General features: G+C 39.2%; 2 protein-coding genes and 1 long non-coding RNA gene across 3 annotated transcripts in view; 1 reads left to right on the top strand and 2 right to left on the bottom strand.

Annotated features, from left to right (window-relative positions):
• The window catches only part of TASP1 (taspase 1), a 94,060-nt gene extending 81,955 nt beyond the window's left edge, over window positions 1–12,105 (bottom strand). Inside the window, 4 exon segments of the mRNA XM_086743828.1 lie at window positions 5,138–5,206; window positions 6,733–6,800; window positions 8,400–8,617; window positions 12,017–12,105. Of these exon segments, the coding sequence (XP_086599954.1) occupies window positions 5,138–5,206; window positions 6,733–6,800; window positions 8,400–8,544 (282 nt within the window). The 5' untranslated portion in view covers window positions 8,545–8,617; window positions 12,017–12,105.
• Window positions 12,106–12,117: 12 nt separating this feature from the next.
• On the top strand, window positions 12,118–19,009 carry LOC147601462 (uncharacterized). Its single transcript, XR_015258050.1, has 2 exons — window positions 12,118–12,210; window positions 18,583–19,009. It is a non-coding gene; the product is annotated as an uncharacterized LOC147601462 (long non-coding RNA).
• Window positions 19,010–23,952: 4,943 nt separating this feature from the next.
• Window positions 23,953–26,716, bottom strand: part of ESF1 (ESF1 nucleolar pre-rRNA processing protein) — a 33,496-nt gene continuing 30,732 nt past the window's right edge. The window contains exons 12-14 of the mRNA XM_086743827.1: window positions 26,556–26,623; window positions 25,494–25,640; window positions 23,953–24,913 (exon numbers count right to left, since the gene is read on the bottom strand). Of these exons, the coding sequence (XP_086599953.1) occupies window positions 24,614–24,913; window positions 25,494–25,640; window positions 26,556–26,623 (515 nt within the window). The 3' untranslated portion in view covers window positions 23,953–24,613. The remainder of the gene's footprint in view (window positions 24,914–25,493; window positions 25,641–26,555; window positions 26,624–26,716) is intronic.

The raw sequence follows: 26,716 nt of genomic DNA, 5'->3' as shown, positions 1-26,716 counted from the left end.
AGCTAACTGAAGCAGTCTCTTCATTCACTTGGACAGAAAAATGCAGTACTGCAAGAACTATATGACTGTCATAGGATGTGGAAGAACCCAATCAAAGCATGTATCCAAGAAAAGGGAGGAAGGGAAACGAGGAAAAGAGGTTTATAATCCAGAATACACTGGAATACACAGGAATACACTTTTATTTAAAAAAAAAAAAAAAAAAAAAAACCAAAAAAAACCAAGCAGAAGTTAGCCTTTATATTTCTAAGGAGACTGAAAAAAAACAATAAACCAAGCATGAACTTTGCATGTTAACAGCAAGCCCTACTACCACGCAAAAGTAAAAAAAGAAGAGGGAAAAGACAAACAAATGGCTATTCAAAGAATTTTACAAAACATCAGCTTTCATTTATGTGAAAAATACTAGACTACCTGGCAATTACTCCAGCACTGAACTATCTAATTTACAACGTAAACCTGTAGTAAAGGAGATAACACAAAGCTTTAAGATATGAAACAACTGTTCCATTTTCCCAAGTTATCCAATCTTGTAAAAACTCTCAATCTACGAAGGGTATAAATGTTATTTTTAGTACCCTTTTTACCTCAACATGTATTTATAAATGTTCTGGCAGCAAACACAGGCATGCTGAAGTTTCTAGCTGTGGTCAAAGTTGGAATGCTTGAAGAAGTTACTCAACAGCCTAATACTAACAGTCCTGAATTACATCTAGGCAAATAGTTAAAATGTTCTATTTTCAACATGCATTAAAGAACATTCAATTCATCTTTGATACAGTTTTGGCCATGGTTTACTTGCAAATTTTAAAAAGGATTCAAAGTCTACAGACATTTATTTTTACACATCGCAATTTTTAAATTTATTTTTCTGAGGGAACTTAGTGACAAGAAGTCTACAAGGATGAGTCATGCCCCTTTCAATTACACCAGCTAAAATGTTTTCAAAGAGCACTTTTGTCACAGATCAGTGTTAGCCACTCTGCTGCAAAACATCATAGTATTGCTTTTAACTAGAATTAACAAGTTCCAGTTCGGACTAAGACTGTATATTAAAAAATCTTAATGACTATAAAATTAATAAACAAACAAAGAAAAAACAACTCAAGAAGAAACAACTCATGTCACTGCAAAATTTTGCTGACAGCCACAAACCCACTGCTTGAGTATACCAACAGGTTCAAAATACCCTTTGCACTGATCCACAATAACAACAACAACAAAAAAATAAATGGACCAATTTCAGTAGCAAGGAGATTGAAACCCAAATGTGACATCTGCTTCCCCATCAATCATATTAATTTCCAATTTAAATGATGCTAATAAAGAACATTCTACTGAAGTCAGATTAAAGAAATAAGTGATCTACACACAATATTAATAAACTTAGAATAAGTTTGAAATCTTCAGCATTCTTTACAACCAACTTATGTCCTTGTCTCCAGTACCTGAACAGCAGACTTTCTGACGTGCTCTACAGCCCAAGAAAAGCACACTGTTCTCACAGCCTGCCATAAATGCAATCAGCACGTGGTTTGGTTGAAAACTGGACCTCCTTCTTCCCCCAGAAAAGCTGCCCAAATCCCTCTGTGTTTCAAGAGAAACTCAGACTTCATATGGTGGCTGATAGGAAGAGTGCAAAAATAAATGGTACTGTGATAATGTCTTTGTCGGAGCATACAGTGTAAACGATGAGTCTTATGAAGCACCTTGTCCAGACTAATTTTATCATCAAAAGCTGAAAGAGGTAACAAGTTCATTTGTTCCTATGCAATGACAGAGTTCACAAAATGGAAAACATAAGTGCTTTTAATCAACTTATCAAATACGACTGATGCTTATGAAGACCAATACAGTTTTTTTAACAGTATTCTGGGTCAGTTGCTCTTGTTACTTTGCAGAAGAAAACTACCTTTTCTCTAGTTAACTATTAGTATTATTATCTTAATCACAGAACACTATTTCACTTGAGAATCACATAGTCCAAGAAAGAAAAGCTGCTCTTTCTCCATTTAGAGCCTGCAAAAATAAAACAAAAAACAGGCAGCATACCACAAGCAAACTGTCAGCTTGCTCATAAAAGATCAAGAGCAAGTCTTGCGCCTTAACAAGTCTTTGAAGTGACGCCTCTTGGATTAGCTGAAATTCTGTGTAATAGGAGTTGTGTAATTGAGTGGAACTGAGAAAAAAAAAAAAATCATCTTTTGTGATGCTTCCACGAAAAGATTTGTGCCTTGCAAAGACTACGGATTTTTGAAATACAGCATTAAAAGTCCTAGAGAACTGTAAAAGTGATTAAATATTTCAGATAAACTCACAGCAATGTGTTCTACAACACCATCAAAATATCAAAACATTACAAACAGTACTCCACAATGGAATCTGTTACCACATTATACAAACTTTTGTTGTTCTGTATCTCACTCTGTATTAGTGACACATGTAAACAAACATTGTTTTCATACAGATTTTCACTATGTATTTGCCAACTCAAAATGCTAAAGTACTTTATGAAAAGTCACTATTTTTTTCCTGCATAAACAAAAGGGCAGTGATTAGAGAGACAGTCAACATACAAACCTATGTTTTTAACCATAAAAATGTGTAATTGGTGAGAAAAACTATTCTGTTTGTTTTGTTGACTTGCCACATGCAGTTTCTCTTTTCCACAGTGCAATAGGAAAAACATCTGAACTGAAACAGAAAATGCAGCTCCAAAAATGACAGAGATGTCTGGAGGTGGTGTTCAGAATGAGACATGAGTAGATATAAACCTTTAAATATTTTGAAAGTTGGCAGTCTAACACTTTGTAATTTCTCATACTAGATCCAAAAAATTGCCACTACAAACCAGACTGTTTTCTGTTTTGAGTTCACCTTTGATTCTTCCTCAATGTCACTACGTACTTATTTTAAAAGAAGCCCAAATTCAGTATCTTTTATCCCAGTAATAGAGAGAACAACTCACAATTCAGAGGTTAGATAATCACCAAATGAAAGCCAATAATTACATTAATGACAGCAGTACAACCTGAACAAAATAATATTTAATCTTAAAAATAGGAAAAAGGAAAAAAAAATACACACAAAAATGCTACCTAAGACAATTATAAAACCAGAAACAGGAATTATGGCAGCCATCACCAGAACAGGAGCAAGACAGATGAGGAGAAAAGGTTGCTAATTTCTTAAAACATTTTAATTTCATCTTAAAGCCATAACTTCTTACACAGATGCCATATCAGAGTACTTAGATCTACTAAAGTAAAAGAAAAAAAGTCTCTTGGGGATAACAGAACCAAACAAAATATTTACCCTAGCCACAGCTGCAAAGAGATATGTAGCTGTGAAGTCAAGCTTCTTAAAACACATTTTCTTCTGCGCAGCTCAGGATCATGATAAAAAAAATCACAACATAACATAGATTTTTTTTTTTTTTCCCCCCACCGAGGAGGGAACCGGCGCACTAAATGTTGTAGAAGAATAGCAGCCGCACTTAGTTTATGGAAGTGCATTATAAATAATTCCATTAGAGATACACACTAGAATATAGATAGGTGGAAACAAAAAGTAAGATAACACATGAAAGCATATTTGAACACTTCATTGGAGACCAGAAGTACTGTTTAAAGCCAAGAAGCTTGCCAAGTTAAAAGTATGACTGAAGTCTTGGCTCCTAGTCAGCATGTTTAACACATACTAAAGTACGCACTGCCTGCCTTACGCTAACTCTATCGATAAAGTATGCTAATTAACACTTTCACAACGTATGTGTAAGCAAATCTACTGCTAATCCTCTCACAATACTACCATAAATTCCAAACCCAGGAAATTATTTTTACACCACAACACTTACCTTGCCTGACTTCTTTACTAAAAAAGTTGAAAAGGTAGCAGCAAAGACTTCTTACAGGAGAAGCAGAATACCTGTTTCAGTCATTACTGCCAGGAGGGATTAGTGGACCTGAGACAATAACCAAACTGCCTCATTTATATCCCAGAAATTCTTTTAGCTTTACTCTCTTCTACATGATTTCATAGGGACCCTCTGCTAAAGTTGGATGCTGTAAAAATTTCACCCCTCCAAAAAGACACTTTTTCCCAAAAATCTCACAAACAGCTGCCCATCTCCTTATGATTATCAAGACTTTCTATCTTAATTAACAAGTACAATTCCGAAATAAAAGCATTACTTGTTCTATTCTTCTACACAGTTTGTCATTAAAATCAGGAAAAAAACATTATCTTACACTCAAGTCACACTTCTCTGAACAGTATACTGCTAGTCTCTTATCCCATCAGAGATCATACAGAAACAAAGTAAAAAATGTAAGAAAAAAAGTCTTTCAGAACCGCATTACTTTAAACATATAGCAAAAGTAAGTTGTGAGACAAATGAGAACTTAAAATTCCCATTTCATTTTTATATAGTCCTTTAATTGGATGGAGAGACAAGTAGCCTTAAATTTACGCAATCGCTTTTGTAGAATTATCCCAAAAATCCCCAAAAATTATCCCAAATAACACAGCCCAAGAAAGCATACTCAGAGACAGTTACCTCAACATCATTACTACACGAGAGAGTTAACAGAACTATTAAAGACTAACTACATCTTAATTCTTGGATCATAATTTCAAGAAATGAAACACATTTCAGTGTGAGATATTAATGCGAACAAAAGGAACGAGGAATTTCTAGTTAACATACGTGACCAGTAGCATGTATGTTTTTCCCTATCTAAGAAACAGAGCCAGTGCAGTCTGCCTGGTAAGTCAGAAATAAAGTCTGCTTGGTAAGGCAGAAATAAAGTTCCCTACAAAGTGTTTGATAAGTCTTTAACAGCTGCATTTATTCTTGAAGGTTAAAGACTATCGGATAAGGCATACCTAAGATGACAACCAAATTGCACCAACTAGACAACTTTTATTCAGTTTGCATTTTTAGAAAGTCTTTAAATAAATGTACTCCAAAACATAGTGGAAAAGCAAAAGATAAAATTAGCACAGCTTCCATGTCTGCACAGATAATTAAACATAAGACACAAACCCAGAAACCTCAGTAGATTCGCCATTTGAATTAATACGTCCTACAGAAAAATTTGGCAACGTACTTAAGAAACTAGCTTCAAATTCGTACCTCTAATTCTATAAGTGCTGCAGTCACTGCATCTGTTGCAAGAGCACCAGCCTGTAGCTTTTCAATTGCCTGTAAAACAGAATTTTTAGTTAATGATTAGGAAATTCTAATATTCTATGATTAAGTCCTAATTTTTCCTACTTCTGTACAAAACAAAAGCTTCGCCAAATTAGTTTAAAATGGAAGAGGACATAAAAATGAGAGGAATTAGAAATAGTCAGTACGCACCATCTGAGGGCAGATCTGAAGGCATGATCTTACTACTCTGACGTTGCAACATTGCATTTAATAGCAGATTCCTGCACAGTCAAATTTATAGCAAAATGAATTCTTATACCTGGTGTCCTCAAACACTTAACGTTTCAGTCAAGAAGTTTCCAATTTCCCTTCCAAGATTTAACAAAAATCCCTACTACAATATATGGCAATAGTCATGAAATGGAACAGAATCTACAAGTAAGCTCATCTAAAAGCCAAGACACAAAAACAAATAAAAAAAATACAATGTTATATATGCACACAAAAATGAACTTCTAGAGTCTAATGTTATTTCTTAGATCCATACTGGACAAGACCTTGTAGGCAAGTTCTCTCAGGGAATCCCAGAAAACAACTATAGCTGCACCTTCAGTTTCAAGACAAACCTGCAACTGTTTGTTCTTCATACAAGTTATTTATGTTGGCCACCTAGCTTAGGGAACCAAATGGAATCTCAAATTAGACTTAAATTCAGCAGCAAACAACCTTTTCTCACACATAACTAGCTGGAAAATTAATATCACCAGGGCTAATGCACAACTTTAATGAAGTCAGTGTTAAGTTTGGATGATTTTTGAGGCTTCTCACTACAAAATTAGATCAGTATTACGATTGAGCAACAGAACTGTAAGATTAAGTGATAATTATCAGAGGCCAACTCTGAGACTCTTCTGAAAAGTCTGCCAAGCTCCCCAACTCCTTCTCCTTGGAGAAAGTAAAAGGCATTAGAAATTCTGGAGACAGGTCTTCCAGCTTCTAATTCAACACTCAGTAGACAGGACTTGCCAGTTCCAAAGCTAAGTTCTTGGAAGACATTAAAAAAAAAATAATTCAATGGAAATTAAAGTCTTGTCATTTATCCCTTTCCAGTTTTGGGAAGATTTTTTTTTTCCTGTTTCTACATCTGCTACTATTAAGTTAAGAGCTATCAAGAAGAAAATAATTCTAGAAATCCCTGTATTCACAGGGCAATCTGGATGCTAGAGTTTAAATAAATTCCAAAAAGAGTGGACATTGATGAAAGAAAAATCCAGATACCATATTTAGCTCCAGAAATCCCAGAGCCTCAGGAACAAAGCAGGAAGCTGTAGGAATACTCTGTGTAGGTACCACTGTGACCTTCTCCTGTTCCCCCACTGTTCCTTTGGTGTCTGCACCTATGGGCATGCACTCTATTGACTCTGTACCATGCTAAACATTGCTGCCTCATTTTTCCTGTAGAAACACACACAGCCTGAGTAGCTAAACCCAGATATGCCCATTCATACTGAAGGGACAGCACTAACAAATACATTTCTTGTATACCACTACAAGACTGTGGAGTGGGTAAGACATACCTTCTGACAGGCTCTTTTGCACACATGTTTGTATTCTTTAGCTTTGGATTCGGAATGATAACCTGCACCTACAATTAAGGCAAAAGGAAAAGAGATTATACTACCTGTCAAGCTACAGCCTATAGTTTGCATAAAGAATTAAGATACAGGCAGATACAGCCTTCCTTATTCTGGATTACACTGGCATTTCCTTTTTGTATCAATGACTGACAATTTTATGCATTCCAACATTGACTCAAATACACTCAGTGGAATATAGGAGAGAGAACACATATGCAGAGGCATACAGGTAAAAATCTCAGCATCATACCATCTCTTCCTACAAACACTTCCCCAAATATTCCAGTTTTGCTCATTCTTGGAGGATTTCCAGCACAAGCTTTTTTATTATTGTCCGTTATCGGGCAAAAACCTTGGTTTTACATCAAACTCAAATTTTCCTTTTCCTGCTGATTTGCAAGTTCACAAGTTCTCTGTTCATCTTCTCATGTTTATGCTACATTTTTAGAGCTCATTACTCCTGCTCTAAAACCAGGACAGTTCCTTGAAATAAAGAACATTTTTTTTTTAATCTTTTTCTCAATTTCAGTCTTTATTTCTTTCCTGTTGCATCTAACTTTTTGCTCTGTTCTGTAGCCACTGTCCCCTACTTCCATACTTGAAAAATTTATCAGTGCCCACTATTCAATGAAATACAGCATCAGAAAAATAACAGACAAAACTAACACGCTGATATTTAAATTCCATCTTCTCCTGTTTTCCTGTTTTTTGAACTTGAAAAATATGCTTGCATTTATCTCTCCTTTCCTTACTTTCAGAAATGTCAGCTTTGAGAAACTCTAATAAAGTAAGTTTTAATACTACTAGTGAAGGAAAAAAAGAATTTAAAAAAAAATAACCCAGTAAAGACATATTGACAATTCCATTTGCTCTTAAAATAGAACACCAGGATCTTCAAACATCAACCCAGAATAAGTTCTTTGAGGATTTTTTGCCTTAAGGATATCTTAAGGAGTATACTGTTTTTTCAAACATTCTAGGTGTCACCAGGCTACTTTGCTCAATCTCACCTCATGTCTTCACACATACGCTAAAAACAAATATACAGCCAGATATAAGCATTGCTAATATTTTCAAGATTAACAGCGTTTAAGAATTTATGAACAAGACACACATAGCACATCATTTTTGTATTACATCTGAGCAGATGACCTCTTCATTACACGTGGAAAGAATAAATAGTCATTCACTTAAATATGAACAAGATCAAAAAAATTAAACTTGGAGGTAAACTTTCAAAAGCATAAAAAAAAAAAAAAAAAAAAAAAAAAGATCTCACATTTGCAGGTTTCCCCAAGCTTAGCAGATCACTGCAGAATTCGACATTTTAGAACCATTTAAATTCTGGGATTTTGTTTGTGGTTTTCTTTGTCAAGGAGAAAAAAAAAATACTACTCAGAACACTCTAAACTCTACATTTTTGTTATGTTTCCAAGATCCTTCAGCCAATGCAACTTCCAATCCAACTCTCCACTCCCAGATTTACACTCAAAGTTAATGTCACTTCATCAACATACTAGTAGTCAAAAGCCAGTATAACATTTTAGTTGCTATTTAGTTTGTATATGCACTATTTCTGTTCCAGCTTTTATGCTTCTGCATCTTACCTGCATGCACAAGCACAAATCCTACTCGTTTCCCTCTTTGGGTTTGCTTTGTTTCGGGCTCTTTGACCACCACTTTTACAGCTGTAACCTGAGACGATTTGGAAGGTAACACTTCTACCGAACTTCTCCCTTTCTCCATGATCATACATTAGGATCACCATCTTTTACAGGAAAAGAGCATCCTTCCATTCAAAAATAAACTTTGGAGAGGAATCATCCTAAAAAACAAATCACATGCATATGTTAGATACTGATTTCCAAGACATAGATTTCATCAGAAAAAACTTCTGGAAGAGATGTTTGAAACAAGGAGAGTTATGCCTCCTGAAAGAAGGCCCGAGTTCTGCCTCATAAACAGTATTAATGAGACTTAAAATAGTCAAAGTGCATGTTGCAAACTGAAAGCAGCCTTTTTGCTATGACTTAACTTGAATCTAATAATCTTTACAGACATTGCAGGTATTTAAGGCTTGCCCAGGACTGAAAGCTGTTTTCCATGATCTCCTTTTATTCAACTGTACAACTTAATTCTCCACCCATCATGCCTCACTAGTTTTGATGTGATGATGCTCCACAGCCACAATCTTTACTTCTTAAGAGCATCATCCCCTGCTTGTGTGGAAAGTCCTATGCAGCACCGTAGCAATGCTGGCAAAAGCTAAAAGACAGCATATATGGTTGCACAGCACAATCTCCTATCCTCAGATCACATACTGGCATATGCCTGCATGATTTTGTGTCTCGATTTTACATAGAGGATGCAGAATCCATGCACTAATACAAATTCAATAGTCATAAAAAAAGTTACAAACATGTGCTCCAGAGAATTGTAGCATACGATTAACACTTAAAAATGCCATACCTTTTCCTTTCTTCTGCAGGAAATAGCTGTTTAAGATCTATAATGAACTCTTACATACTTTTATTATCTCTTACCTTTAACAGTCCTACTAACTGGGGGGAGAATTATCTTTTTTTTTTAATAGTAAAGTATTTCTTTAAGAGGGCCAAATTAAGCCTAAAACAGCAAAAGAAAGTTCCCCTGGACAAGTGTAAGGATAGCTACCAGGATTATTAGTGAACCACAACATGTTTAATTCAATTTCAAATAATTTAGTAACCCCATTTGGGTTATGTTTATAGAATTTAATGTTTACAAAAAGTTCATGAAAAAACTGTCAGTGTTTTCTAGTATACAAAACAAAAAGAAAAAAACTCTCAAGGTGAAGTACAGAATGAAGTATTTTTCATGAGTCAGAAAACAAATTCACTGGATATACTGCTCCTCAGCCTAATACACATCAGTCCTGACACAATACCATTTCTCTAGTTAGCAGGTAAAATCAAGCACAGAGACACTCTACATGTTGAGCTAATTGAGGAAGTGAACAAGCACAGAGCGTTAATGGATGAATGGAAGGCACCTCTATAACATATTACGATATTTCAACATGATATACGTATCACTCGTACTACCTTGAAAGGGACTACTTGTTCCTAATACTACTAGTAAGTGAATAAAAGCAAAAAACTGAGATGTTTCACACACAGGATTTAACCACAGATTTTGCAAATGCTGTATGGCTCACTCCAGTAATTAAATTCCACCCAATTTAAACAACCAAAGCAATGCAAATGATTTAGCAAGATTCAGCATTGGCCCAGAACTAACTTGGTAGTTTACCACAACTGCCTTTTCAATAATGAAAACTAGCACAGCTTTCTAGGAAGTTATTTATTTCTCCTCATCTTTTCTTCCATGCTAAACATACATAGGTATTTTCACATATTTATAAACTTATATTTTGGAATTAAGTATGACATTATTATTATTGCTATAATTACAAATATATATATTTACGCAAAATTAAAGACCACACTCTACAGAGAGAAAAAGTATTTATGGGCTACATCCAATTGTAATGGTCTCCTGTATAAACCTCTGAGCTAAAATTAAAGTCCTAATCACTGTATTTACTTCCTTTTTGCTGTTACAATAACAATCATTAAGAAAGCTCCAGCAGCCATCAGTACAGGCAGTAAACCGAAACAGAATCTGTATGCGACAGACTCTGCTTTCCTGCATCTTATTAAACCACACAGAATGTCATTACAGCAACAGAGGGATGACAAAGACTTAAGTAAAATGACAGAGGAGCAAGTAAGGAACATATATGCTTGCAGAAATTGAGAAAATAGCATGATGGTAGTTAAGTTGGTTTTGAAAATGAAGATAGAGATGCCACCTAAAGCCCAACTAATAGCATAACTCCAGACTGAAGACTTTAATCAGGCCTTTACATACACTTGGGTCTGAGGGTGCGTTTATTTTTAACGGACAACATACAGTCAACCTATCTCAATAATCTTCAGTTTATAACACTTCCTCCACATCAGCTCAATTTTGTCAAACCTTTCCATCTCAAACCATTCTACAAGTCTTTTCAGGTTTCATTTACAAACCTGCTGCATCCACTTTCTAAGCTCCTGCTGGACCCAACCTTTCCCTTTCTTGCTTCTTCTAGGATTTATCTGTTCTCTTTCCTGGCTGTCTCACAGTCATCACTTCTGATCTCATCCCTTGTCGTTACACAGTCCACTGTTCTACATCCGTACAGCTACAGGAATGGCGGAGGAACAGTTCAACTCCTGAAGCACATGAACTGTAATGATTTTCCCAAAGTAGCCCAAAATGCTTACTGCGGTGAAAAAGTAATGCTGAAATCCTACACAGGTACTCAGAAAAAATTAAGTAATTTGGGTGTCACACCCAGCATCGAAAGAGTTGCTCGGTCTTCCAGTGTACTAGCCATGGACACCACACCTAGTTTATCAGCCAAGAGGTGACCCTCACCATTCCCCCTCCAGATTTGAAGCTCTGCCTAATGCCCACCGCACAGAAATTCGTGTTTGCTACAGAGCAAACACTTACAGATGGCGGGGGGGGGGGTGACGAGACGCCCACGCCGATGCCTCTCTGTCACTACGGGGTATTTCACAGTGCCAGGCCTGGTGGAGGGGGGAAGACGAAGAGCGACAGGGGGAGAGGAAGGGGCTGAACCCCGGAGCGAGCAGCTCCGGCAGCCGCGAGGGGACAGCAGCAACCGAGAAGCTGACGAGGGAACGAGCAACCGGCAGCCACGAACAGAAAGCAGAAAAGTAAGTTTTACTTGGGAAAAAAAAAAAAAAAAGTAAAAAATAAAAAAAAAAATCAAATCTGGGGCGGGGCGGGTGGCTCCCCACTGTCACGGCTGCAGAAAGCCCCCGCAGAGGCGGGAAGGGGGGCGGCCCAGCCCGCCGCTCCCTCAGCCCCGTTACCCTCCCCGCCTGAGGGAGGCAACGGCCGCCGCCGGGCCCCGCCATCGCCATGGCAACGCCCGGGAGGCGGGGCCGCTGCGGCGGGGGTGACGTCACCCAGGGAAGCCCCCGCCGGCGGCGCGCGGAGCCCTCGAGGCCGCCTGGCGGCGCGGCCGTTACGCCCCCACCGCCGCCCGCGGAGCGCCGGGAACGGGACAAGGGAGAGGAGAAGCGGGGAGGCGGGAGAGGACGGGCCGGGGAGAGGCGGGGACCGGCGGGGCTAAGGCGGGGCAGGGCGGAACCAGGCGCGGCGCACTCACCCTTCGCCGCCGTCAGCCTCGCGCACACCCGGAACCGCCCGCCCGCTGCGTTGCCTCGGTGAGGATGAGGCGTCCCGCTCACCGCCTGCCGCCGATTGGAGCGAGGAGAGCCACAGGACCGGAAATGGCGTTCGTGCCGATTGGCGGTTCGGATGGCGAATGCCGAGCCAGCAGCCGCGGGACCTCCAATCGCGGTGAGGGGGCGGGGGCACAGCCCCAGGGAGCGGGGGTGGGTCCGCAGTTAAAGGAGACGGCACCCTCTCTTTCCCTGTCGGGGCGGGCGGACCGGTCGCGGCAGTGGGTAAAGCGGGAAGTGCCTAGGAGGGAGCAGGGGGTGGCCATCGGCTTCCCCGTGGCGTGGGGGAAATGGTGGCCGCAGCCTCCCCGAGGGGAGAGGCGCCGGTAAAGGCGCTGCCTGGGCGAGGGGGAGCCGGGCCCTGGGGAGCGGGAAGCAGGCGCAGTGCCTGTACCTGCCGGCCCCCAGGCCGCTGCTGGGCCTTCGGGACGCCTTTCCCGCTCTTTCGGTAACTTCCTCGCAAACGGCTGTTTCCACCGAGCAAAACCTAATGAAAAAACAGACCGGTGTCTGATGCGTTTTGCGTTAAGGGGTTTTTATAGATTTTGTTGCCTTGCTGCTGCAGATGCGTGACTTACAGCAGCTGCCCTGAACAAAACAAACTTTACTGGTGGTAATTAGGTATTTTTCACAATAGTCCTGTCAGGAAATCTTCACGCTAACTGGATATTTTGCATCTCCTTCCTTCAGTGAACATTTTAAGTTTTGTGTACTGCTATACAGGAATACTAACTTCCTAGTAATTTCTGCTCATTTTGTTCTGAAGGAGGTGATGTCAGCTCTGCTGGTGCCCCTTTCTAAAGTTACCTTCCCAGGAATGAGGGCAGACATATTTAAATCCCATTTCCTTGATAGCTTCTCAGATGATTGTTACCGTCACTTTTGGGAACCAGCTGCATATGGCCCCTCACTGCAAGAAAGACATTGAGGCCCTGGAACGCGTTCAGAGGAGGGCTACGACGCTGGTGAGGGGTCTGGAGCACAGGCCTTATGAGGAGCGGCTGAGGGAGCTGGGATTGTTCAGTCTGGAGAAGAGGAGGCTCAGGGGAGACCTTATAGCTCCCTATAACTTCCTGAAGGGAGGTTGTAGTGAGCTAGGGGTCAGCCTTTTCTCTCGTGTAGACAGTCATAGAACTAGAGGCAATGGTTTCAAGCTGCGCCAGGGGAGATTCAGGCTGGACATTAGGAAATATTACTTCTCGGAAAGGGTAATCAGGGACTGGAATGCACTGCCCAGGAAGGTGGTGGAGTCACCGACCATGGGGGTGTTCAGGAAACGTTTGGATGTTGTGTTGAGGGATATGATTTAGCTGAGAAGTATTGGTGATGGTTGGACTGGATGATCTTTTAGGTCTTTTCCAATCTTGATAATTCTATGTGCGTGCCGCTACGTTATCCCAGTCTATGTTGTCAACAGTTCCTGAAGTGTCTCCACTCTTACAGCCTTACTCCTCCTCTTTGTAGGACTGTGAAACAAGACCAAATACCGTTATGGACTTACTTAGATTGCAGAGTACATTTATGTTGGCTAACATCTCAAATTTTCATTTGCAAAGGTCAGCTTTTTCAAGTTGAAACTGCAAAATTTTTATGAGATCGAGACACGGTTGTTCTTTTTGCAGAATTCACTAGAGAGCATGATAATATACCTAAAGAGGTTTTCCTGATCTCTTGCTCAAGCTCCAATTGAGAAGCGATAGGATAAATTTTATATACAAGATTCTCCTGGCCCCTTTAGAGGAAACAGATTTCAACTCCTCCCCATTTTTCTTCTGAAAGCAAGCGCAACGTGCGGCTGTTGCAGTGGTTCCTGCCAGAGTGGATGGTATCGTTGGTTCTCTGCAAACCGTCTGTCAGGAAATCACCTGCTTCAGCCAAAATACATCTTTAAGGGTATTTTTACAAATCAGGTTTCTACAGTATTTTCTCTGATACTAGTTTCATTCACTAGCCAAAATCTATTTCAAAGCAAATACTAACCAGTAATAGAGTACTTACACTTCTTACCATCATGACCATGTATGACAAAAATAATTTGGTTTCACTCGCGTTTGTAGGGAATACATTTTAGCCTGTGGCCACCGTGTTGTACACAAATTGTATCATATATGAAACATTAACAGAAACTTGAGCACTGAACTGTCAAGAAGCAAACAAAAAATCTGTAAACTAACCTTTTTACCCCTAGACTTTATTCCATCTCCACTGTGTCCTAATCATTCTATGTAGGATCTTCCCCAGGCATTCAGGAGGCTCCTTCCTGCCCTGCCTTATAATCAAAGAAACCCCTTTTATGGCTTTTTCCCCAATAAATAATGATGTGCTTCCATTATTTTTTGTATTACTGACTTTTTTTTTTTTTCCAAAGACCAGCCTTAAATTTCTTTAACGATGCAAAAAAATGTCAAGGACAAATGCAAGTCTCCTTTTTCACCACACGTTTTTGGCACGCAAAACTATGTGGCTTATGGAGATCGGCTTTTGTCTTCCACGTTACCAGGTGCTTCCTCTTCTGTTGGATAAAACTACAAGGAAATAATGTAAGTCCACAAACCCTTAGAAAATCTTTGGCTTACTTTCACAGACTTTAACATAAGTTCCAAATCCCAGTTGCAAGTTGCTCTGTTGCCAATTTTTTTTTTTTTAAAGTCCTCGTTATTCTTGACAGTGATGCTGAAGTGAACTAAGGAGATTCCACAAAGTACTATTTTTGCCTCTCAGATGGCAATAGTTACATTTGAGCTAGGACAATCTGATTTTTGGAGAAAGGGAGGGTGTTGCGTGGAAGCATTGCAACACACTTGGCTTCTGGCTGCAGCCTTTCTTCAACACACGGTGTTAGCCACTACCAAAGCAGCTTTGATTTGACCTTATGCGTTCATCTCTGGGTCTCTGTGTCTTTTGTATAAGGTCCTACGCACCTTCAGCCCCCGATTTTCCCTTTTTCTGTCCTCCTCTCCTGTCTGTCGGCTAAGAAAGAGGCAGCAGAACATGTGGCTGACTCCAAGCTACACGTATTTTGACTTCACCCTTCTGTCAAATCTCCTTGAAGTTGGCCAGCAGGTTCAAATTATGAAGGTAGGCTGACAGACTGATGGATGGACAGCGTGATCATAGAGCCCTTCTTTCTTTAGGAGGGAAGCTAAAAACATCATCAAGGTTTGGTCCTACCCCATTCTCCAGGAGAACTGGATTTCAAGTCCAAATGTCTGTTTTAACTTGGGTTTTGATGCTTGTCCCTTGCTGCCAGTGACAGTTTCCAAACTGGCCAAATGTTTCTTGTTTTTTCCTATTTTCTGGTCCTTGCTCTTCTCTAGATTTGTAGTGCTACTCCAATAAAAAAGTGATCTCATTCTGTAAATCATTCCTCAGTGTACAGGTTTGAAGTGAAAGGCTTCCTTTATTCCTTTTACAAAGTTTTCAGCTGTGTTTTAATGCCTGGTTTTGATTTTGTTCTATTTCTTTTTTATTATCTTATATTTCTTCTTACACTTTGTCTGTGTTTTGAAGCAGACTCTCCTAGTTTTACTTCCTAATTTGATAAAGAGCTTATCTGCTGCTTTAATTTATTCTGAATACAAGTGGCTGTTCAAGCCCAGAAACTTCAGTGAGGCTTCATCTAACTGGCTGTATTATAATGAAACCATTAATTAAATAAAATCTGAGTTAAGAATGCAGACATGTATGCCACCGCTTATTTACTTCTTGGAACTTAAAGTTTTGTTTTAATACTGACACCTTCCATTTATTGAAAGAAAAGCTCAGAGAGTGGATATTTTCGGGTTTTTTTGTTTTTTTTTTTTTTAACCAAATGTTGAGCAGGCTGATCCCATGTGCTCAGTAAGAAGAATTTAAATGCATTCGCAACCAGGCAGACCCATGCACACTTGTGCAGGTACAAGCACATTCCTACAAGAAGCACTTTAACACAACACAGCTGGAAACTTCTCCTTTGACTGGAATTTTGAGAAGCGTTCTGCTCCAGAGGTGTGACCAACGCTCAGTTAGGAGCCATGCGCAAGGGGTATGCGTTTGCTGTTAAAGTCTGTGACTTGCTTAACACCATGCCAAGCAAAATCATTTGCCTTAGCTCAGGGAAACAAGATGAAGACCACCCTCTCTCTGCTGCCTCACAACTCCTGTTTGAGACTCAGGAGTATAAACTCTTGTCAAACAAGGCTAAGATGGATGCCCTATATGTGTCTTATCATTTCTCCACCGAGGAAATTCCTTGCAGAGATAAATTTTGGAGCTTCTTTGAGTAAGTCTAGGCAACACAATATGCATCTATGACAGTCTGTCAAACCAGGCTCAGATATCTGACAACTTACATTCAGATATCATACTAGTTTGGTAAGACGATGTGGTCAAAGTACAAAGAAAAAGGAGAAACTATATGATACCTCCACTAGTTAAAACCCATGCAAGACTGCTGATATTTAAGATGACATAACTTCATTAAGAAACCTATAGTGAAGTAATTCAGCTACTTCACTTCAAGGCAGACTAGAATTTGGAGTTGGAGTTACTAAGCTGTGGCCCTCAGCCCCAGCGACAGAATATTCAGTTTAATAGTAGGTGACAAAAAAGGCAGGCTTTTCATCTCAGTTTAGACCTCCTTTTTAGTAATTCTTTAGCTTTTTTTTTTTTTTTTGGAGGGGCAATAGGAGAGCTGCTTTGAAGAGATCTGATCTCACAAATCCACTTTATCCCTGCTTAACAAAAGGAGGCATTCCAGGCAACAAGTAGCTGAACCTTTTGGGTTGGGAGGTTTCAGTGCTTTTGGACACCTGTTAAAGGACTGAGGAGCTGAGAAAATGCTCTAGAAGACTCACATCCCCCTCCTATTGCTTTTGACCCACATGACAGGACACTCAACTCAAGAAAACTTCAGCACTGTTAACCAAGAATTTGTGTGAAAAATGGCTGGGGGGCGGGGGGGGGGGAGATAAAAAAGGCAAGCATATAAAAATACAGCCCTATATCGACCATTCGGTTTAGTTTGGGAACTTTGCAACTCAGTCCTGCCGTCAACAGAAAAAGAAGCTGAGTGCACAAACAAATACAAACAGGAATTGTTACCTGAATAATTGCATGCAAAAGGAAAATAGCATCTGAAGGCCATTGTAAAGGCTGGAGTCAATCCACTCGGATACCATATTATCAATCCCCCTGAAAGTCTGGCTGATCTTTGCAGGTAGCATAAATAAGCCTGCAGTCTTCTCCAGGCATGCTTGTTGTTTCCTCCACATATGAAGAGGCCCCTTCCTTGACTTCCAGCCAGTAAAATTATGTTTTTTTCCAGATAACGAGCCACTTTACATGAGGAAGAGACTCTAGCATCCTGGACCTGTCTAAATAGCATTCCACATACTCCTGGCTGCTCAACACTCACACGTAGTTATTTCCAACGCTTGTTCCATCACATCTCAAAAAACTCTTAACTCAATGTGATTGTGATCTTCTCTCAGCCAGCTTTCACAATTGTAACTAGAGGGGGGGCAAATCATAAAACTCAAGACTTTTGAGAAAGGAAACTTCAAATATGCATTCATCAGCCATTGCCAAAATAACCACCAGTAGTAAATCCCTGCAAGGTTCTGTCTTTATTCCTTGAAGATTGAAAGTGAGTTATATGCGTGCTAGGTATGCACTGGCCAGTGTAGCAGGAGAGTCATCTCCCCATCAACCGCTATGGGAATCGGGAAGCCAGCACTCACAGAACAGTGGTTTTCAGGGTCAGAGATAATTTCTCTCCATGCCCACACAAAGCACGGTGCAGATTTAAATACGACAATTTAGAAGTACGTATTTTGTCAAAACGGGCCAAGTTGGTGAGTAAGTAAATCCAGGACTAGATTTTCTCCACAGGTTTTATTATCTCATTATTTTTATGGGTTTTGACCTGCATGGCTGCTTTCTGCAGCTCTCCGTGGGTAATGATTTAGTCCAAAACAAAGTTGTTTTATTGCACTCAAGGTGTGATACAATTCCAGTAGGGCAGTCTTTGCAACATCCTCCTCTTCAAATTCTGTGATACTGATCCAAGTGCAACAAAGAGTTCAGGGTACTTAAATTCACTGTGAAGCTGTAAGAATAATTGGTAGAGTTATTCTCATATTGGGGAAGTTCTGATCTTCAGGATGTAAAATCAGGAGAAAAAAAAAAAATCCATTCTCATGCCTCAGACTAGCTCAATCAGCAAATTCACATTTTGGAGAGGTTGAGATTGGTACAAAAATCAATGCAGGTTTATTTTAGGACAGAATTTGCACTTTTAAACTACACTTTTCAATATATGAATTTAAGTTCATAACTGTTACCCCTCTTCTGTGCATTGTACCTCTTACTTTGCTAGAAGTCAAATTTTGGTGTGATGAACGCATCTTTGCTTACCAAGGCAACTTGCTTTGCTGCCAAGTGTAAATTTTGGGCCGCTTAAGAAAATCAGCTAACTTTAAATTTAGCGATACACTTATATTCCTTGTAGGCATCGCCAATCTGCTACACCTGTTTGGATGCTAACAGAAGAGTGTTGCAAGTACCTCGTGCAGCGTCCCTTTGACTCTGTGAACTCCACAGAGGGCCATACGCAGCTCACTACCATTCACTGCCAGCAGTGGGGACATGCATTGAAGCGGTCACTCTGGTCTTCTGGATTGAGAAGGTGATGATCCATACGTGAGGCCGATGGGCTTCCATGGAGCATAAGGACTGTGGTTTTTATTTGATTATGATAAATTAAAATTTAAAACCTGCTAACAAAACAGTTATTTTGCAAAGTCAAGGACCTGGACACCAAAATACAGAATAATGGAAACTGCTTCCTTTCATGGCATTTTCCTGTCAGACCACAACTCAAAGAAAAGCATCCATGTATGTAAAACCAAAATAAATGCCAGAGCTGATTTCACACGTACCATGCTTAATTTTCTCTTTGCCATGGTTTTGGTTCCTAGGCATTTGTATTTAGTTTCCTCATACAGAGCTCTAAAATTCACCAAATGAGAAACACACAAAAAAAAAACGTGTAACTTGTGTCTGGTTTGGGAATTACTGACCTTCTTCCCCAACTCCAGCTGTTGGGATACCCTTCAGAACAACTCTTGGTCAACACCAGAGACGTTGCTCATCACCGTGGATCTTCTCAAGGCTCCCTTCCCTGCTGGTGCTCCTCTGTCGTTACTTTTGCAGAACTCTTTAAGGCAAAGGATTGACAGCTCAGGCTGTCCTGCCCTGCCCCAAAAACACCACGAGGCACCTACTCGTGGGGGCAGCTCACGCACCCACTCCCCCTTTGATTGCCCAGGCATTAACCAAAGGGGAAAAGCAGATGGGAAATGAGGAACGGAAGCTGCTTAGGCTTAGGGGGTTTTGCACTTTACAGAAGCGATTTTGACTCTTGATCACCTGTAGAAATCACAGCCATCCTAGTCACTTTGCTATTCTTAGTCCTTTTGGTAACCACTTCTGTTAAGACTTACATTTTCCGTGGACAAACTGCCAACCTGTCTGAGCAGCGGCTCAGCCACACACGTTGCAGGCTGCAGCAGGCAATTTTTGTGTTACAGTTCAGACTTAAAGTCAGTCTTTGACTCATGCAGTCAATACAAACCCAGTCTGCCTCAATTGTCCTTTCCCTCTTTCCTTGTCCCAGAAATATAAAAAGGTCTAAGTGCATTGGGCAGCATTTCAGCACAATGCCAAGGGATTTTGGCAGTGCCAAGGAGTGCACGGGATGCAGCCCAAGAGCATTTGCCCATGAAAACGTGGCAGCCAGCCTTTGGATTGGGTGTCTCTGAGAAAGGGACAGGAGGGAGGTTTGCCAGGGCGCTCACTGGAGGCTAGAAGCAATGTTGTTTAAAACTTGCATAGTCTCACATGGCTGAAATACAGAGCTGGAACGGTTACTGAGCAGGGATTACTCATATGCTAGCGATGAGGAGGATATAAAGTAATAATGACCTTAAGTGACATTAATCTAGATTGGATCCACAGCCTGGACAAAAATATTCCCATTTATAATACTGTATGTCAAGCACAGAAAAATACACAGGACAATAGACCTTTCTGCCACTCTGGCATGCTTTTTTACAGGAATACAGTAATATAGTCCTGTACATGATAAGGTGCATTTTTTTTCCATGCAAAAGGCTGCAGTCTTAAAATTATTCTGTGAAATAAAGAGTAAGGAAAATTACTGTGCCATTAGAACTACTACTTCTGCTGTTCTTACCATAGCTACAAAACTGAGTTTGAGGTATTTAACTAATGATTTAAGACAAGTGCAAAACAACTTAATTACTCTAGTAGTTTTAAATATACATTATATATAACACAAGTTTCTAAGATTTTATTTTTCAAAAAGCCACAGTATTTTGGTGGGTTGTTTTGCTAAAAAAAAAAAAAGTATATATATATATATATATAGTGATAGCATGACTTACTGTTATTTTTGGACAGTACTGAAATATGAAAAGAACAAAAAGCCAACTTTCTATTAATTGGAAATAATACATTTAATTTTTAGAAGGAAGGAATAATAGAAAACATGTGGTTCTGCATGTCTGGTTGTCTGATCTTTCTGGGTTTTTAAATAAATCAAACCCTCTTGTGATTTCCACTTGTAATATTAGATCTTTAAATGTCTGGCTTACACTCTAGCATGAGCTCTGGTGGCTGCCAACTTGGAGACAAACTACTTTATACCAGACCTCCATAAGTTGCTAGAAAAATTAGTTGTGTCTCACTTTTAACAGTCCTGGGGTTTAATGTGTTATTTTACTTGCTTGCCATCACTTTTGCTGGTTTAGTGAAAGGGAAAAATAAAATCACATTTTAAAGTTCAGAGGTTAGACCTTGTAGATCATATTTTCATGTTTAAAGGGATGAGATGATCAAAAACATCCTTTGTTTTGTTTTACCAAGGTTAATGAATTGACAGGAATTCTAGATGAGACATGACCACTTCTTACCAGACTTCTGAGATAGGCTCCTGCTGAAAACACACAAAGAAATAATTTCAGATTTATTAGCATTGTTCTGGAATTATGGAAATTAGATGAAGGGCTTTGAGCCATTAGCAACTGGTAATTAATAACTTGATTTTTTTAAAAGGAGGAGAAAAAACCAGAGAATTTAAACCTAATCATATTGTAAACAGACCAAAAATTTCCCATCTAAGATGCATGCTGGGACAGATCCTGCAGTTCTTCCCAAGATGCCCCCTCAGGACTCAGCAATTTGAGAAGAAAAAGAACATCTCATTAGATAAAATTATCATACATTAAGCATTTACATGATAGCCAATACACATTACCACACAGCAAAATATTTTTTCAACCAATAGTTAAAATCACTGTCAAATTTGCCTTCATATTTTTATGTATTTTGTTTTGCTATGGCTTCCAAGTTCAGGCTAGGCTTCCTAAGGGGGAATGTCAGAGTATCTTCAGATGCTTCCAGCAAAGAAGGTAACCAGCACACGTACACATGAAGAAAAGACACAACATAACTTATACCATCTAATTTCTATAAGAAGTCATCACTATTTGTGACTTTTTAATCATATAACTTTTTTTTTTTTTTTTTCCCAAATTAGTCTCCCAGAAAAGTTACTGTAGAGGACAGATGCGTTGCAGAGCTGCTGAAGTTCCGTTTTGTACCAGTTTGAGAGTTTTGTACCAGTGAGTCATTCAGTGTATCTGGGTGTTCTGGAGGAGCGGAGATTCACCGATGCCGTGTGCTGTTTTCCAGTAAAGTTATAAAAGCAGAAACCCAAACAGAAAAGCACTGATAATTTAAGTGAATCTACTTAACTACTGCCAGGAAGTCAAACACAGCAGGCCACGGCACTGCTAGTGCACAAACAAGGATCGCTCCTTTGTTACAGCGCACACATCAAATGCATCAGACCAGAAGTATTTGGTAGAACTTGGCAGGGTTAGAGGATTCAAGAGACAGTGGAGTTTGTTGCCTTCATCCCCCATCAAATTTGCTTTTCCACACAAATTATTACACAAAGTTACGGGAGACCGTCTGTGGAGCCAGTATTAAAACAGAATTTCTAAGTGCATCAACACAGAATGAAACTCTGTTCTTCCTACAGAGGTAGGAACAAAAAAGGTGGTGTTACAAAGTAATTTCCTACAACAATTAGTCCTACCCAAAAGAAACAGTTAAAACAATTATGACTTTATCCACTTGCCCACTGACAAGGTGCCATATTGCCAGTGCACCATTAGTATCTCCTGTCAGAGACCACTGGACAAAGTGGATCCTTCATTTGACTCCTTTTGCTCTCAGCTGTCCAATTTTCCACGTGCTTTATACATGTATGTTTACGCTTCCATCATTACTAACATTAGTACATCCAATCTCTAAATCTCATTGAATTCAAAGCTAGTGTCCCTAGTGCATTTCATATTGCCTACAACAGATAAGCCATACAATGAATCACACATAGAAAAAAAAAAAATCTGTACAAATAGATGGTACCTCTAAATTTTACTGTTTCAGCAGTTTTTCAACTTTCTGCCTGGACATCATATCATATGTACCACTCTTAAGAAACTGCATTGAAGACAACTACTTTGTTTTCCATGCTGTAAATTTTATTACAAAATGAGTATGATCTTTCATTATTGGAGAAGCTTGTCTCCTTATCCACTCTACCAGATGCATATATGTACACCTTTGTCACTTTTAGAAGACATTTAACATTTTCTTAAGTAGTAACCACTGGCTCTCCTGTGGTGAGATGCAGTAACACTTTCCTTGCTGAAAAATTCTGTTTCACAAAGCATCTTTCTTTCCTTTCTTTCTTTCTAAATTCCTATCTTGCTGAATGTCATTATGCTGTTCTCCACTGCACACCCATGTTCAGAAGGTTCCTGAGACTGCCAGGGGGACAAATTTTCCTTGTTCTCCATCACAGCTGGTCAGTTCAAACTACAAAACATGGGTTTATTGAGTCCTACCATACTGCTTGAAAGGCTGAGAAGCCACAGAAGCTGAATCACAGTTATGTACAAAAGACCGTAGTATCTCAACTTTTTCTGGTAGCTACTTGAAAATTAATCTGAAGATGTTCAAATGTTTATGAAGAGCAATTAAATATAAAATGTTGGAGGTCTGCAAGTATTCCTCAAGCACATCATTGCAAAGCACTCTTGCAAAAACCATCTCCACTCGTATTTCTGTATTGTGTCTCTTAATTACTTTGTCCATTTTGGACATCAGGTATACAGCCTCTCATGTGCTAAATATGACTCCATAATCTCCTTTCCATATTGAGATGTATTTCCTTCATATAAACACTAGTTTTGATTACCTATAGTTTCTAACCTCTGTTTTAATACAATTCTTTGTTTAAATTAGTAGGAAGTCTTAGAAATTAAAAATACTTCTTTAAAATTACAAATTACCTTTCCGCTCCTTGTTTGTAAAATTTTCGCTCTTTTTTGATAATGTTGTATTTGCATTAGAGCTGATACAGCAAATACTTAAAAAAAAACCAACCCAGCCCCAAAACAAAAACAAACAACACAAACCCAAACCAAACCTTAAGGCAAATCAATACCCACACTCCAGGGAAGAAAGATAATTTTCTACCTACCGTATTTTCTCCACACCACCAGTATGTTCATCACGGACACAAATACTAATATGCCCAAACAACAGGGTTTCTAAAATTGTATTCCAAAATTGACTTCTTTCTTGCTTTTTTAACACTTGCAATGCTGGAACTTTGCATAAGTGTAGCTATACTAATGGGAATGCAACATTATTAGCAAAAAGTTTAATTTTGACATATTTTCATTTAGGCGCAAAAGACAACAAGACTGCTAAGTGCCCAAAATTCCTTCAGGCCAGTTGAAACCATTTATTTCCAATATATATTAATGAAACACTTCTAAATGGCAACATTTCTGTTAATTAGTTCCATTATCCAGGAACTCTTCAAGTATTTAAAGGAGAAATTAATGAAGGAAATATGTAATCTTTTAAAAATATACAAAAAAACTGTATACAAGATTTCTTCTATTTCTAGCTATATTACTACCTTCTTTATCAACAGGGATATGTTTTACAGACTTCTGTGGAATTAAAAACATCAAGACCACTTAGTCTCAGCAATAAACCTCTGCAGAAGTGTTTTTCTTATTTATAGATACAACCATAATTATGACTCCTTTTTGTAGCCATTTTCAGCACTTCTACCATCTTTCATAGACAGCACGATTAAAAAAAAAAAAACACAAAACTGCCCCAAAGCCATCAATTCCTTACTTACGTGTTTTTAAGATGTAGTTTTTCAATAACAATACAAAACACTGTTTGTTGTGGCAGAAGAAAAGTGATTATTACTCTAGTTACTTCAAAACTCACCACCATAATTAAGTGGCTTTGGGGAAATTTTAAGTGGACAGGAATGAGAGCTGGCTGTAGTAACTTTAATTGGTGTTGTCAGTTAGAAGAATTGAGACTGAAGTAAAGTCTGAGTAAAAACAAAAGTTCAGTTACTTGAATTTCTGCTTTTTCCTTGCCTGAAACTCTTCAGTTTTATTTTTGACAGATTTTATTAGCATTGACAAGGCAGGATCTATGGCTTTCTTAGCGACCTGTCCTTTCTTTGCCATCTTGTTCTCCTCCTCCTTGCTCGCCTCCTGAAGATTTTGCTCCTTTTCCTCTCTTCGGCGGGCTTTCTCTTCCAAGATCTTTTCTACTGCTTTTGTCTTCTTGAAATTTGGATCTGAAGGATCCAAATTAAACAGGGGGGAAGTAAACATGGCTTGGAATCTTGTATCAGCAACATTTACCTGAAGGCAGAAAACGAGAATTTACTTTAGGTAACCTTTACCCATGACAGCAAAAATTTAAAACACAAAAAAATGTGAGCTGCTTAAGGTGTCGTAGCTCATGAGATTGTTCGCTGTTCCGGGAACTGCTCCAGTCACACAATCCCAGTGAGTGTGGGGTAGAGAGCCAAAGATACTACTGGTAAAACAGACACGTGAATGCTTGCACAAATTCTGTATATGCTTCCATCGACAGAGCAAGGAAAGGTTTGTTGTTGAGAACTGACCCGGATGAAAGAAGCAGTGGATAACAATCAGAAAAAACATACCCATGAGTATTTTAGGCAATACTTGCACAAAGCTTTGCATAAATATTGTCTTGTTATCTTACACAGAGTTTGAATCTGTCCCCTTTCTATGTTGTATCAGAATATTTCTTGCTTTTTGAAAATAGCCTTTAACCCCCTAAAAAGGTAGGTCTAAGTTGTTCTCCTTCAGATAAAGTAAGGGAGAAGGATATGAGATCATCACATTTGTCCTGAAAATAACTGATATTACCAAAGGTTCTAGCTGAGCCTCAAAATCAAAAGTAGACCCTTACCTGGAAGTCATCTTCTATTAATTCCTTCTTTTTCATTAAGAGCTTCTTTTTCTTCTTGCTCAAATTCTGTTGTTCTACAATCTTTCTATAATTAAAATGTTGTCTGGCATCATCGTCATCATCCATCATAAGGAGGGCCATTTCAGCCTGTTACAAAATAAGAAAGTCCACGTAAACAATTAAATTACGTCTTCTATGAAACATGCAGCAGCCCATTAAAGTCTGTATGAGTTTACAAACATATAAATGAGTTGAAATAGGGTTATTAGTGAACTACTATTTTATCCATACAACATTCATAGAATCATGGAAGAGTTTGGGTTGGAAGGGACCCCCAAAAGGCCATGTAGTCCAACCCCCCTGCAAGGAGCAGGGACATCTCCAACCAGATCAGGTTGCTCAGAGCCCCATCCAACCTGGCCTCAAATAGGGATGGGGCATCCACCTCCTCTCTGGGCAACCTGTTCCAGTGTTCTACAACCCTCAGTGTAAAAAATTTCTTTCTTATATGAAGTCTGAATCTGCTTCTTTCTATTTTAAAACCATTACCCCTTTTCCTATCACAACAGGCCCTGATAAAGAGTTTATCCTCATCTTTCCTGTAGTCCTCCTTTGGGTACTGGAAGACCACAGTAAGGTCTCCCCGGAGCCTCCTCTTCTCCAGGCTGAACAGCCCCAGCTCTCTCAGCCTGTCCTCATAGGAGAGGTGCTCCAGCCCTCTGATCATACTGGTGTAGTTTTAACGCTAGAGGGACTATCAGCTCAACCACACGGCTTCCGAGCCCTTACACCGCAGTGTTACCTACCTGTGTTGAGCTACGTTCAACTATAAACCTTCCAGAAAGATATCCTGTTGTCATCTTAAAACATCAAGGCACGGACCATCTACCATTCTTCCTGGGAAGTTTTTGTTCCAAAAGCTCTCACTATTAAAATTATGCAGTTTTATTCCATTGCCATCCTATGGAATGCAGTAGTTCCACTCACAAACATGTAACTTAAATATTTGCAGAATTCAAGCAATGCAACATCTGTAATTCTTAACATTTTAAACCACTTTACCTTCTGTTTTTCAACTTCATCTTCATCTTCTGAGGCACTTTCAATCGATTCTGGCTTCTTCTTTAAACCTAAGTGCAAATATAGGACATGCACACATTTATTCAAGCTTATGCATAATAGCATAATTTACCTATGAATAGAAGCTCTAAGTGCATCTCATT

The sequence above is a fragment of the Chlamydotis macqueenii genome, chromosome 3, assembly GCF_036417535.1.
Source record: "Chlamydotis macqueenii isolate bChlMac1 chromosome 3, bChlMac1.mat, whole genome shotgun sequence".
In the NCBI taxonomy this organism is placed as follows: domain Eukaryota; kingdom Metazoa; phylum Chordata; class Aves; order Otidiformes; family Otididae; genus Chlamydotis; species Chlamydotis macqueenii.
The sequence above is the reverse complement of the archived record's forward strand: the minus strand, read 5'-3'. Positions and strand labels throughout refer to the sequence as shown.